This window comes from Thunnus albacares, chromosome 1 (genome assembly GCF_914725855.1).
Source record: "Thunnus albacares chromosome 1, fThuAlb1.1, whole genome shotgun sequence".
NCBI lineage: Eukaryota > Metazoa > Chordata > Actinopteri > Scombriformes > Scombridae > Thunnus > Thunnus albacares.
Window position 1 is genome coordinate 35,691,247 of NC_058106.1, and position 14,232 is coordinate 35,705,478.

Genomic DNA, 14,232 nt, shown 5'->3' on the forward strand with positions numbered 1-14,232 from the left:
TGTGAACTCACCTCTGTGCATATTCACCCTCCACGTTGCTAAGCCCGGTGACAGAGCTGGACAGTTGTTTCCAGAGGGCGCCTCGGTCTCCCACTTCCAACGCCTCGTTCATCAGCACCACCGATGACAGCATCTCCACGGCAACAAGCAGCTCCGGGTGGGACAGCGAACCCTGCGGGACACAGGACTCAAATTTACCTCGTATGTCAAACTGCCAATGAAGACTACCAGAGGCAGAGCAGTAAACACCGGAGGGAACAGTATGTAACAGTTGATGGCGTCTTGCTTTGCGGTTCCACGGTCAAATCAGTTCAAACATGGCAAACCTCAGGAGGAAGGAAAGTGCATCTAAAGCCACTGGTGTGTAGTTGGTGAGGGTGTGTAGTTGGTGAGGTTGTCAATTATGTGGTATAAGAGAGGCAGAGTGTTAAAAATGGTTGGAAATGTTATGTATGCGTTACAGGCTACTTATAATGTGTTGTTTTCCAAGAAGTAAAGAAATGTCCTTGTACGACTATCAATTAATCTGTTTGGTCTCTAAAATATATAATAAAATAGTAAAAAAACATAAAAAAACAACATGTGAATCCTCCAGAGCCCAAGATGATGTCTTCAAATGACTCGTTTTGTCTGACCAACAATCCAAAATCCAAAGATATTCAATTTACAGCGTTATGAATCTGAGAAAAAGCTGCTGAATTTAACATTAAAAAAGCTGGAATCAACAAAAATTTTGATTTTTTTTGCTTGATAAATGACAATTAATTGATTCCTGTCAATAAACTAATCGAATAATGATTCCAGATCCACGTAAATGTGATATAAAATATGTGAAAGTAAGAATTTTGTGCAGTGAACATGTACAAGTCTCATCAGTTCTAAACATATAAAATAAATACTTCTATTAATAGAGAGGGCTAGACTGCCATAACACACATATAGCAAAGAAAACACTGTATGAACTGTATGAACATCAGTGTGCCTCTGACTGATATGAAGGTAAGTAGATGATGAGAAAATTTTTGTTTTCAGCTCAGCTGATCCTATAATTTAGCCTCAAAAGCCACATGGTCACGTGTTTTCATGTACATAATGACGCAGCGATGCTGTGGGTTTTACTCGTATGTACTTGTGTGGTTATGTGTGCGTTTTCTTCGTGTGTATTGTACCTCTTGGCTCTGCTGCTGCAGGCTGGACAGCTCTCTCTGGTAGAGGTCTGCAGCGCTCGGGTAGACTTCAGGCAGCTGAGCGTGCGGGTTCATCAGCTCCTCGACCGTCTTCTCAGGAACAGCCGCCCTGATGGCAGCGTTGATGCGTTCCACTGCCTTCAACACTACAAACACACACACACACACACACACACACACACACACGTAAAATTACAGAATGACCAATAAATATAGCAGTCGATATCAGCTCATTGCATTCATTGGTGTGTATATGTCGGACGTCGTGCGTATAAATACAGAAAATACCAAAGATTTGTTTTAAATCATTGTAGAATCTATCAGAGAGTAGTGACAAGTTTATATTTAAGCAGTAAAACATCCTTCTCACCACATTTCTGGGTTGCATTTGGATTGTTAAAAAAAAAAATTAAAGGAATCTTCTAAAGAATGTGGATTAAATTTATAAGTTCTGTAAAATAAAATAAATACCAGCTCTCAAAAGTCGTGTATCTGGTTACATTCTGTACTAAAAAGGTTGTAACCTAGAAAGAAACCCACTTGCTTCTGTAACTGTGCTGCTGAAGCCTCATATTAGCTTCAGCTGAACTTTAAAAATGTAGTTTTACACAGGAAGAGGACTGTGGATTTTGTTCCACATCTCTTACAATGGAAACATGTTAGGAATGCATCTTATGATGGCCAGAACGAACAGGAGGAAATATTACTACAAGCAAAAACCTGATTCATTGCTCATAAAGAATGTGAACCTTTGCTTTAACGACAGTGAATAAAATAGTTTTATCATGAGATCAGATAGAAGAGGGGGGACGAAGACGATGGTTTTAAGAAACTGTGAGATGGATTTTGGTTGAATGTGTGGTTCATATGTGTATATATATATATATGGTTCATACTCTTCAGGTAGCCTTCTGCTATATCATTGGACACGTCCACGCCGCTCTGCAACTCGTCCTTCGTCAGGGCTTCTCCTGGAGACGTCTGATAAAGGAGAATATCAGGATTAGATTTCGACGATGAGACAGAGACATTTCCACATGTTCTCAACAAAACATCCTGATCCTACCTGCTCTTTAGTCTCTCTATCAGCCTGCAGCTGTTTGAGGTACCAGGCTTTGTTCTGGGGCTGCAGGTTCTGGACGCCCATGGCCTTCAGCGCCTCGTATAGTTTATCCTCATTGCCGCCCAGCAAAGCCTGCTCAGCTGCGCTCAAGGCATTGCTCACTGTCGGGGGGGGGGGGGGGGGGGGGAAATGGTTAACATTCATACCATTCGTACCATTCATGTGTACTGATAAAGAAATAGTAAATACATGTCTGCGTATATGTTTGTGTAACTTGCCGTTGACTTTGTTGACATTGCCCTGGATTTCAGCCTGGGTGAGAAGTTCATCGTAGATGTCTCTCTCTGCTTCGGTGTTCTCCATTTGCTGTTTGAGGAAAGCAAAGCAAAGCAGCATTAAACATGAGAACTACTTATCATTTTATTCTTCCCACAGGACACCAGAGTACAATATATTTCTTTCCAGAGGGGAGTTTTTGTTTCCTTGCTCTGATTTTTTTTTTTTGAGAATTCTGGTCATTTGTTTGCTTCACCTATTGGCAAAACTAAATTAAAATATTACAAATGTTTTTTTTTTTACTATCATGCATGACTCATAAAAGATTACACATGCCACATGTTTTTTTTCTTCTGGCAGACTTGTCAACAGAGGATGGAGTGATGTTATTACACTCTGTATCTTCCAGCCACCAGTCTTTACTGTGTGGGTTTATTTTAATTTTTGTTGCCTCAGTGGTTTATGTGGCCTCAGCATTTTACTTCAGGCTGTATAGTCAATTATTTTTTAATCAAAAGCTGGACATTGACTCCAATGAACCCTCTGTTTTTAATTATATGAGCTTCTTATGGTCTTTCAAGGAAAATCTGCCCGAGGCCGCCGCTCATGTCTGGCCCTTCTGAAACCTGCACACCGCCTGCGATCACTGCACCGAACAAAACCTCGTACCCGTTTGCGTGAGTTGGCCACCTTCTCTGCCTTGGCCTGGTACAGTGTGTCATGGTACTGGCTGGCACATTTGTTATCCAGGTTGACCAGCATGGCGTTGGGGTTCTGCATGGCGGCCACCGTGCCCTCTGGAACGCCATGGTCGATGGCCTCGTTGATGGCGATCACGGCGGCGTGCACTGAGGATGGAGGAGAAGACGGGTGAGCAGCTGGCTTCGTGTTCTTTCATCTGATCTTAATTATCATATCAGTTTTATAACTTAATATTCCATCTTGAGATATGAGATATATTGTTGAATTTGATTATTGTATCATGAAGTTTTCCTGATCGTATCCGAACGTTCTAATTGAGTGAACAGCATCTGCTTTATCATCATTTCCACATTACTAATTATTATTTTCTACAGTTTTCTTGCAGGTAAATGCACACAGTATTAAACTGGATACACTTAACCCTCTGAAATTAGTTATATATTGTCATGTTTAACATATTCCTGGTAAAATATAGGAAGAAAATGAGGAAAAACTGTTGAAAATGTGAACTTTAATCCCAAAATCAATGCTTTAACTTTAATATATCATAAATTTTGCCATTATCTTGGAAATGTATAGAAAATGAAGTTTGTGTGTACATTTCTGTGTCACATGGGAACTACTAACTCAACAAAAAAACCCCTGAACTTTCAATTAATGCACATAAAGGTCCACTAACCTATTAGAATTTGACATATGCATAAAGAAAAATGATAAACTGGGCTTGTAGATGAGTTTGAGCTTTAAAAAAAAGTATTAACTACACTGGAAACAGCTGTTTAGGTGCTAAAAAAAAGCTGAAATTGATATAAAATCGTGTCCACACTAACATTCAGAGGGTTAAGGGCGTGTGTGTCTGTTTCATAATGAATGACAGAGAGGGAATCAACTAAATTATACAATCTGCAGCTCTCAGATCCCGCCCTCCTCCCCGTGACATCTGAGCCTCTCTTACATGCAGCTTCATCCACCGAGAGCTCATTGGCCAGGATGCCGCCAATCTTGCTGAAGGCGGGCATCTGGATTCCATACTTTTCCAGCTCACTCTTCATGTTGTTGATCTCCTCCTCTGAGAGAGAGAGAAGACAGAGAAGAAGAGGGAACAGACATGAGGATTGAGGTGAAAAAAAAAAAAAAAGTGGAGAGAGGAGTGGGAGCAGACGAGGGGGAGGAGGGTGGGGGGGGTGGGGGGGGTGGTGGGGGGGGGGGGGGGGGGGGGGGGGGTTGGGTTGGGGAAGTGAGACACTGGAGTGGAGACAGACTGTTCCTGGCTCATGTGTGATAATCAGATTTCTGACTCAGGCTCTGGGACAGCGGGAACTCCACTGACAGGAAAAGCTCTCACAATTACTAATGACTTTCACATTTCCAGCAGCTCCTCCACACCACAGCTTGCTGAAAGAAAAAAAAAAAAAAAAAAAAAAAGAAACACCGCCCCTCCGCGCTCTTTTCTCTCAGACAAATGCTACACATTTAAACTTCATGTTAACTCTGCCAAAGAGGTGACATTTGTATCGCTCTGGATTTAAGATGACATAATCGGGTTAACGAGGACAGTATGAGAAAAAAAAAAAAAAAAAAAAACAGAGAGAGACTCATGTTCGGGCTGGTGCACTTTCACTTACCAGTGAAATCTACTTTTCCATACAGGTCCTGGATCTGAGGGGCCAGGCCCAGCTTGAACAGGTACAGGCTGTAATAGAGGACAAAGAAACAATGCATAAAGAAACATGACGGAATACGCAGCTGCAGGAGTGACAAACACATGGAAAACAACTCCATGCAGGGGTTTTTTTTTCGCTCTACTTTTGTCATGATTACTATAATATATTTTCAGTACAACCAAATAACCACAATGAATAAATTCAAGGGAGTAAAGAGGGTTCATACTGAGGAAATACCAAAATCCAACTATGTAATTTTAGCTAAAGAAACAGGTGTTTTAGTACTCAGTGCTTCAGTTATGTTGTGTAGCTGCTGTGTAGATGGACGATAACCCAAACAAATCAAACCGTGCTGCTTTCAAGGGTGTCAAATCATTTTAACTTTCAAAATAAGAGTCAATAACATGTTGCATTTTTTATTGTTGAAATTGTTTGTGTCATCTCAATGTGAAGAAGAAGGGAGGAGGAGGAGGAGGAGGAGATGTGAGATTTCAGCAGAATTTCAAAGAACAGTCAAAGAGTGACTCATGTCTTGACCTGAATACCATCATTTATGTGAAATATGTTTTGCTTGATACGCTGTCGTATTAAAAAGGACTAGTTCACAATTTTTCAGGTGTGTCTTAAAACAACAGTCAGGTGTCCATATGAGCAGTGAAAGAGGATGTAATCATTCCTCCTGTTCATACTGGCTGTTATAAGATCCTTCAAATGTGCTTTCAATGTAATAATGTGATGGAGGCCAAAATCCACAGTCCTCGTTTTCTGCAAAAATGTATTTAAAGGTTTAATAATATGAAGCTTCAGCAGTCTGAGTTAGTCATATCAAGTGGATATCTGACACATTTACATCTTTTTAGCACCAAATTCCCTCTTTGTGTTTCCTTGTTGAGTTGCGGTGGAAGTATAGTAACAAAAAGAGGAACTTTGGCACTAAAAAGATTTGTAACGATGAAAGATATCTACTTGATTTGACTAATATGGATGGCTGAAGAATCATATTATCATTGGTTAACTGTCCTTTGAATTTAGTTTTAGCTGTTGAACTTCTGCAGTGGAATCAAATATTTAGAAATTAAACTCTATTTTATCACATTCTGACATCACAACACCACCAGTTGGACCAACTGTGGTCTCTTAAATGGAGCAAGTAATGAACCCACTTCCGTGGCAGTATCGTGGTATCTGGGTGTAACTGCTCTGTGTGTTTTTTTGTGAAGCACGTTCATATACAGGCACACAAACACTAACACCACCTCTGCTCTGCTCTGCTGTGTCGACTGGCTTCCTGACTCTGAAGGCCCCTGCATCCATTTTACCTGAGGTGGAATGCTCTATTAAAACAAACCGCTCCGTACCTCGTACCACTGAATGCCTTTCTGCTGAAAAACTGCACTGTTCACCTCATAAAAATGTCGCAGACATGAAACATGTACAGACCACAGCTGAAAACAGCCTGAATCTTTCCGAGCGCTCTCAATCCAATGAATGAGGGACTCATGTGATTTCTAAAACAGACGTTTTAAAAAGACAACATCTGTTTGTCAACCCTAACGAGGTCTCCGCTTAATGGTTTTCTGCCTGTCGTACAAAATCAACAGAAGAAGAATAAGCAGCGGTCAGTTTATTGAGAGTTTAAATGCCAGCAGATTAGCTGAAGAAGAGTGCGACTTTATGAACGCAGGGATCAAAAAAAACAGATCCAAGGACATATGAGACCAAAAACAGAAAGAGGTCAGACTGGTTTTGCGGTCAATAACTCATTAACAGAAAATACCACGGCATATTGCTTTGTAAAAATGAAAAAGCTTTTAATAAATGGGCTTGACGCCAATGTATTTTAGGGCGTGTCAAAACAAGTGACAGCTCATAGATATAGAGGACAAGTTGAAAGGCGTAGGCGCTAACAAAGCTAAGTGAAAGTCTAACCTCTCTCTCTTAGTGGTCAGACTGTTTAACTCGAGTCCTTCACCAGTAAAACCTCATGCTGCAGGGCCTGACGACCTCAGACACGGATAAGAAGAAACAAACAAACAAACAGAAGCAGTACCTGAGTGCATGTATACAGTAGATGCAGCGTGGCATGTTCTTTCTGTCATATATGTCTGTGGTTTCAGGGTAGAAGATCTGAAAACAGTTGAAACACAATGAGTCAGTCCGAAGCAGCAGCAGGTTTCTCCCCATCGATGATAGCATGTTAGCGTGCTGCAGCATGTGTGCAGGAGTGATTCAGGGGTATTAGAGGATTACACGCTGTAAATGTGCATTCAACCGCCCTGGCGTTGTCTCTCTGTGTGGCGCAACTGAAAGAAGCTACTGATATTTTCTGTTGAAGCTGCCAATTGGTGATATTTTGGGTTGACCCTCTTTTTCAAGCCAAAATCATGACAAGTTAAGAGTTTCCCAGAGTTTGATTATTAACAGGGTGGAAACTTTTCTGAAAAGGAAAAATACTAAAAAAGCCCACCGCTATTTTTAGAGTAAGTTGTCTTTTAAAGCACTATTTCAGTCTACAAAACATTTTCATTTCTTTTGACCCTCCCTTCAAGGCATATCGTATTTATAAAACTGATTTCTTAACTCCAGCGAGTCGCTGGCTTCAGTTAATTTCACCACAGTATGAAAAACAACTTGCGCCGACTTGACGTTAGCAGGTAATCCATCACTTTTAACATGCTGGCTGCCGTTTATAGAAAGCAATTAAGAACTCTTTTCCCCTCATTGACTTCATGAAAACTCTGACATCAAAGATTTTAGAGCTTTTTAATAAAACAAATGACCAAATACATGATGTTCTTTCTAAAGGCTCCATGCTTGGTATTTGTGTGTCTTCCAGGTTTGATATTTTAAAAGAAAAGCTCGTAAAATACAGCAAAAATTTAATCAGCTGAGTCTTTAAAACAATCCTTGATCACAACTATATTAACATGTGGCAATAATTTACTGTAACTTAATCAACTTAAGCAAGTTTAAAGTCTCTGCACGTTGATTTTCATACTGGAGCTGGAAGGAATGAATGCCTTGAAAGTAGGAAATCAATCTCAAAGTGATGCTTCAGCGTTAAATGTTACATTAACTGTGTATAATTTCCAGTTTATGACATAAGTCATGCATATGTGATACGGCCCTTTATGGTAGGAAGACCTGTACCAAATCCATTTAGTCACTAGAATTCATGTACAAACAAACGTCGTTGAACAAATTAATTAATACATTAATTTTAAGGACATACTTTTAAAGAAACCAAATTTCATTGCAGGTCTAGGAGGAATCTTTGGACCCTAAATAAACACTATTATCACACTATTTTAAACAGTAGTATGGAGAGGTTTGGTGTCTGTGTGTGTCAGATGGCAACGCTCACCTTTGGCAGTCCCTTCTCTGCCATGGCGTTAAGCCACTGGATGACATTGTCTGTGTGTCTGAAATGGAGACCCGTTGCCTGTAAGAGGAAAAACCCAAAAAACGTCAGGACACAATAAACATGTTGTTCACTCCAGACTCAAAGACATTAATCCAGTCTCAGTCACACAGACAACAAGAGCTGTAAACCCGAGGCCCTGTTACGCCAACTGCGTTAGCCAGGTTACATCACAAGGCAGGAAAATATACACCAACTGTGACACAAAAGAATCAGAGGAGGTTTGTAGAGCAGCCAGATAAACAGATAAAAGGCAGAGAAGTGTATTGTGAACAAATGATAGCGATCTGGTTCTCAAGTTCCAATATTAACATGTTAAATCCTGCCTGCAAACTCCAGTTCTCTGGCAGAATACTTGTTGTGAAGTATTATGGAGGCAAATTCTCCAAAATGACTACAAAAGGTCTACAAAATGACCTTTTGGCTTCAAAACACTTTGATAGTACAGCATCAACTCTTTAGCGCAGTGGTTCACAGCCTTTTAAAACATATTTTCTTTTTATATCCATTTAATCATCAGATTTATCACTGCTTTAGAGCATTTGATTGACACTTCCTGTTTCTGCAAAAGCTCTATTATCATCCCCAGACAGGCAGAAAGGCTGAAATAATGCTGCAGGTGGGCACGCTGTTTCATTTTAGGGTGAAAAATCAATTTAAAAGATCTTCATCTTAACCATTTTGTGCCTTTTTATACATGATGCGCCTTTAAAATCAGCGATTCTTGTTGTATTTATTATGTCATCGAGTTTCTATTGTGATTGTATCTTGCATTTCAGAAAACCTGCTGTGACAGTTTTGGCTCCGCTATCTTGGCAAATCTTGTTTTGGCTATTTATGATTCCCAGACTGATTTTGATGCCAAGAACAACGATCAGGTGATCAGCTACACTTTGGTACATGACTCAAAACGAAAGGCTGGGTTGCTAAATATATATTTAATTTGTTGTGAATATTCCCTGGAAGATTAGATTGGATTAGTTACTTCATTTACTTTCCTACATTGGTGGTGGTGTTTAGAACATGATTTGACACTTTTCCTGTTTAATCTCCTTAAAGGATTTTTTTCAAAGCACATTACTTCAAGTGGAAATTCATGCAGGTGTGAAGGGGTCCGATCACCAAAACACAGGATTAAACCTCTCAGTGACTGACTGGAATGATTGAGGATCAAATTATGATGAAAAATTATGTATTTTTCTATGCTACATAAACACATGAAACACATACACACGGTCCAGCATGACGCCCACTGCTACCACTATTATTATTAATCATATTTCTATTATCTTTAATGTTGTTATTATTGTTGTTGCTGTGCTTCTCTGTGTCTCTCTCTCTCCTTCTTTCTCTCTCAACTCGACCGGTCAAGGCAGATGGCTGCCCATCTACAGCCTGGTTCTGCTTGAGTTATCCTCCCATTAACCCCCCTGTTGTCCTCGGGTCAAATTTGACCCGGGGAGGACAACAGGCGTCATTATGTGCTGTCATCAACAAAATGGTTTTAAAACTAAATTTTTACCTATACCGGTCTGCCATAATCCATCAACATATTTTCCTCTGATCTCAACTATAGTTAAAATAATTCATAATTTCTTAGTCAGGATACTGTTGTTGATGACAGCACATAATGACATCTGTTATCCTCGGGTCAATTTAGACCCGGGAGGACAACAGGGTTAAAGGAGAGTTTTTCCTCGCCGCTGTCGCCATGTGCTGCTCATGGAGGGAATGTTGGGTGTTTGTAAATTAAAGAGTACGGTCTAGACTCGCTCTATGTGAAAAGTGCCCTGAGATAACTCCTGATTTAGCGCTACATAAATAAAACTGACTCGACATATACATGTTTTCACCTTATAACGCGTCTGCTCACGGTCGTAGATCTTCTTGAGGGAGACGGTGTGCGGGGCGAAGAAGTTGCCCAGTTTGGCCAGATAGACGCCGTTCCTCAGCCCCTCCTCCAGCTCTGTGGTGGGAGGTAACTCCTCGTCCAGACAGGCCTCCATCCATCTGCAAGGAGAGCACAGCAGACACTCATTACATGTCACAGAAAACACAAAGAGGAAACACACATTCATAGTTAAATATAGAGCTTAGTTTCCCTACAGGGATAATTACTGTTCATGAAACTTCTAACATTTCATTTTTTACAAAGCCACAAGTCAATCGAGTTAGTACTTCAAAAGGATTTATTTGAAAAGGGTTTTCCTAGCACTCAGAAATAGAAAGCAGTGTTCAATGAAGTGTCTGATACTAACTGATGAAAGATAAATGCTCATTTTTAAACTGGCGAACAAAGACTCAAGCACACGAGCGTCGTGTGTCATGAAGTGTTCTGGATAAGTTAAAGCTGTGTGAAACTGAAACTGAAAGTACTGTTTTGATTCTGTTACAATTTCAGTTGCATGTGGCGCGAAAGGTAAAGATGCTGAGTTGTGCTCAGCTTTACAGTACCCTGTATGAAGCATTTCACTTGTTCAAGTCAACTGATTATTGATTGTTGCAAGTCTCCCTTTGACCAAACAGTAACAAGATGAGATTTGACTCAGAGAAGAGGACAAAAACTAGTCTGTAGTATCTCCAAAGCAATTCTTATGGTCATTTGAATCCTGATTCCTCCTGTTATACGCAGACTTTTTATCTCGCATCACCAACAGCTCAAAATGTCCACTTGTCCAACACCAGTTCATGACAGGACACCTTTGAAAACTAATGAATGAATTCCTGTCAGTCTCAGCTGTACCTTCAGATGAATGATACAATGCTAAACATGAAAATGCACATATTAACACATCAGACTCACAAAATGAGATTTAGACTGAAGAAAGTCTAAAACCAGGTCTGACGAAGCAGAGCTGAGACTGGTCACCATTTAGATGTAAACTGTGACCAGTGATTTGGCATGGAGCTTCTGGTGCAACCATCCAACCAAATGTATTTATTGATTTTTTGCTCCACTAGTGACGAGGATCTGAGAACAACAACGTTGTCTCTCCATTTTTATTCCATCCCAACAATTTTCTTTTCTGATTTCTCAGTAAAGAGCATTACAGCCTCAGACAGGGAAAGTTAAGGTGGTTATAGACTTATTGGACTGTCAGTGGTAACATCCATCACAAGCAATGATTAACTGATAAGTTGATTAGTCGATCAACAGAAAAGTCATTGGAAACTAGTTTATTAATCGATTAATTGTTCGTTTTAAATGTCAAACATTCTCTTGTTCCAGCACCTCATATCTGAGGATTTGTGGTTTTTCTTTGTCATATATGACAGCAAATTGAATATCTTTATGTTTTGAACTGTTGGTTGGACTAAACAAGCTAACTGAAGGCATCTCTTGGCAATTTCAAATGTCATTTTTTCACCAATTATTAACAATACATTGAGAAAATACTTCTAGGATAAATAGATAATGAAAAATAATCTTTAGTTCACACCAAAGAGATAATGTTCTAAAGTCAAAACACCATAGGGATTCAAAATGGTGCAAAGATAGATGAAGGAAAGCAACTTAGTTTAACATCAATATTAAGATTGCTCACATTCCAGTTGATCAACTGACTGATTGATCTGCAATCGTAGTAACTAAGGACCTTCAGGGATTATAACGCTTAACAAGATTTGAGATTAAACTGGTGTTATGTCACTGCGTTCACCCTCACAGTGAAAAGGATGTAACTAGTGTACAATGTGTAGAAATTAAGTAAACACAGAACTAGATCTCAGATGTCAGTATCACCTTCATCTTTTCTATTTTAAAACTTGTTGAGGCTGAAAACTTTTCAGCTCCAAGACAACAAAACACCTAACCTTGCCCGCGGTAACCTCTCGAGTTCCCGGCATTCCTCATGCGTGACATTTCATTTCTTTTAGGTCATATTGTGGAGTCACATTCCTGCTGTGTGCCCGTGTCAGCCCTGGGCCACGGAGGAGACACGCTGTGCTCTTATACTGGGACGGACCTGGTGGGACTGGATTCCACCATCGCATGTCATCACCACCCAGTAACTACGGACAAAGCCAGTCCACTTATATCACTAAAATTAAGTTATTTCTTTTAAGTTAAACTACTTTAATTGTATCTTTCTCACCTACTTTCACTACAATTACCGTTTCCTAGAAAGGTTTTAAAAGAAACAACCCTGGTGGCATAAAAACTGCTACGTAGTTAGACAATTAGCTCCCAAACCTGTCATTTGTCTATAATTGCAGTTGCTCCCCCAACTCATAACCAACTCTGACTTGTAGCTGCGTTGCATTTAGGTCTATTTTCTGCTACTGTCTGTGTACAAATTACCACCTTCTATAGTGAATTTCTCCCTGAGGGACTTAAAAACTTGAAGTTTCATATTGTGGAAACTTGTTTGCTTTCAGACTCCACTTTAGCTGCACTGCAAAGTCAGAATTTTCAGATGGGTTTTCCTTTCCTTTGGGTTTTATCAAGATTATATCAAGTTATATTCACTTAACAACACAGATTTGGACACTTGTGTCAAGGGTCACTGCAAAAAAAAGGGTTTTCTTGCAAATCCACAGTCGTCCGTCTGTGCAAAAATGTGTTTAAAAGTTTATCTGAAGCTAATATGAAGCTTCTCAAACACTGTCCGATGGAAATTGATGCTAAAAAGACTGTAAATGTGGCAGATATCCACTTGATATGACCTCATATAAGCTTCACATCAACTTTTAAATGCGTTTTTGGACAAAATGACCCCCATCACTTACACTAAAACCACATCTGAAGGCAACCTTTTAACAGCCAGTACGAACAGGAGGGACGATAACAGCGAGAAAAACCTCTTTCACTGCTCATATGGACACCTGACTGTTTGTTTTAAGACACACTTGAAAAATTGCGAACGTGAATGTGAGATTTTAGTTCTGAGGAAAGATCAGAAACACTTCTCCAGGTCGAAGCAACACCGATTAACAAACATCTTCCCACTAATGTCTGCTCTGCTTTATTAAAAAGGCCTTAAAATATCAACTCTGATTACGAAAACCTTGACTTTATCATCGGCTGTGAGGAATTTGGCAGGCAGAGTGACGTCAACATGGCCGTTTGAAAAAGGCAAACAGTCTCTCTCTCTCTCTTTTCTTTTCATCTGCTGAGCAAACACTCCCACTCTTCTGTAACTGAAGTCTTTGTCAAGTAACAAGGTTAACTATATCCTGAGTGAGATTAAAAGATTCCTTTCCTCCTACAGACAGACCCCACTTCTACACACACACACACACACACACACACACACATTACTGGAGCTGTGTGTATGTTCATTCACTATATTCAATCAAATTTAAAGTCATAGTCCTGAAGTTTACCACTTTAAGGGTTTTTCCTTTTTTCCCCCCCATTGCTTGTGAGAACGTTTGGCCCTGATAAGAAGATGTGAAAATCTCACACACAAACACCCACACTCTGCTGTTCACAGGCCAGCGCACCACCAGCTGAAACAACTCCCCTCTCAGGACGTCGTGACATGGGGTCTCCAGACAGGCTCGCTATTGAGGCCGAGGTGGCCGACCCGCGGCGCAGGGCCTGGGCTTGCCAGCCAGGAACAAGCCCCTCCTTTCACTCCGCGCTAGAGCAGTGAAAGGCTCCATAAAGACGGCTAACTAATGGCTCTTTTATCAGGGCTACACACCCTTTCCAGCCTCGCACAAACACAAACACACCCTCCACTTAACCAAGTAAGTGCAGCAGCTATGAATGAGATTTAATAATGTCGACAGCTGGATTCCAGAAACAGCGGGAAGCAGCCAAAAGAAATATCAAGCTGTGATGACATTGACGGGCATGTCACAATTAAAATAAAAAATAGCCACAAATATGCATTGTCTTGAATTCTCCAGAGTTAATCTAGATAAATAACAAGTCAGATGACAGATATGAGAGTGCAAACCCTAACCATAACC

General features: G+C 40.2%; 1 protein-coding gene across 1 annotated transcript in view; it reads right to left on the bottom strand.

The window, feature by feature from the left end:
- The window catches only part of iqgap1 (IQ motif containing GTPase activating protein 1), a 51,013-nt gene that overhangs the window by 19,664 nt on the left and 17,117 nt on the right, over window positions 1–14,232 (bottom strand). The window contains exons 3-13 of the mRNA XM_044356632.1: window positions 10,167–10,323; window positions 8,257–8,334; window positions 6,943–7,019; window positions 4,854–4,921; window positions 4,184–4,297; window positions 3,196–3,374; window positions 2,529–2,616; window positions 2,254–2,411; window positions 2,084–2,168; window positions 1,170–1,333; window positions 12–172 (exon numbers count right to left, since the gene is read on the bottom strand). Of these exons, the coding sequence (XP_044212567.1) occupies window positions 12–172; window positions 1,170–1,333; window positions 2,084–2,168; window positions 2,254–2,411; window positions 2,529–2,616; window positions 3,196–3,374; window positions 4,184–4,297; window positions 4,854–4,921; window positions 6,943–7,019; window positions 8,257–8,334; window positions 10,167–10,323 (1,329 nt within the window). The remainder of the gene's footprint in view (window positions 1–11; window positions 173–1,169; window positions 1,334–2,083; window positions 2,169–2,253; window positions 2,412–2,528; window positions 2,617–3,195; window positions 3,375–4,183; window positions 4,298–4,853; window positions 4,922–6,942; window positions 7,020–8,256; window positions 8,335–10,166; window positions 10,324–14,232) is intronic.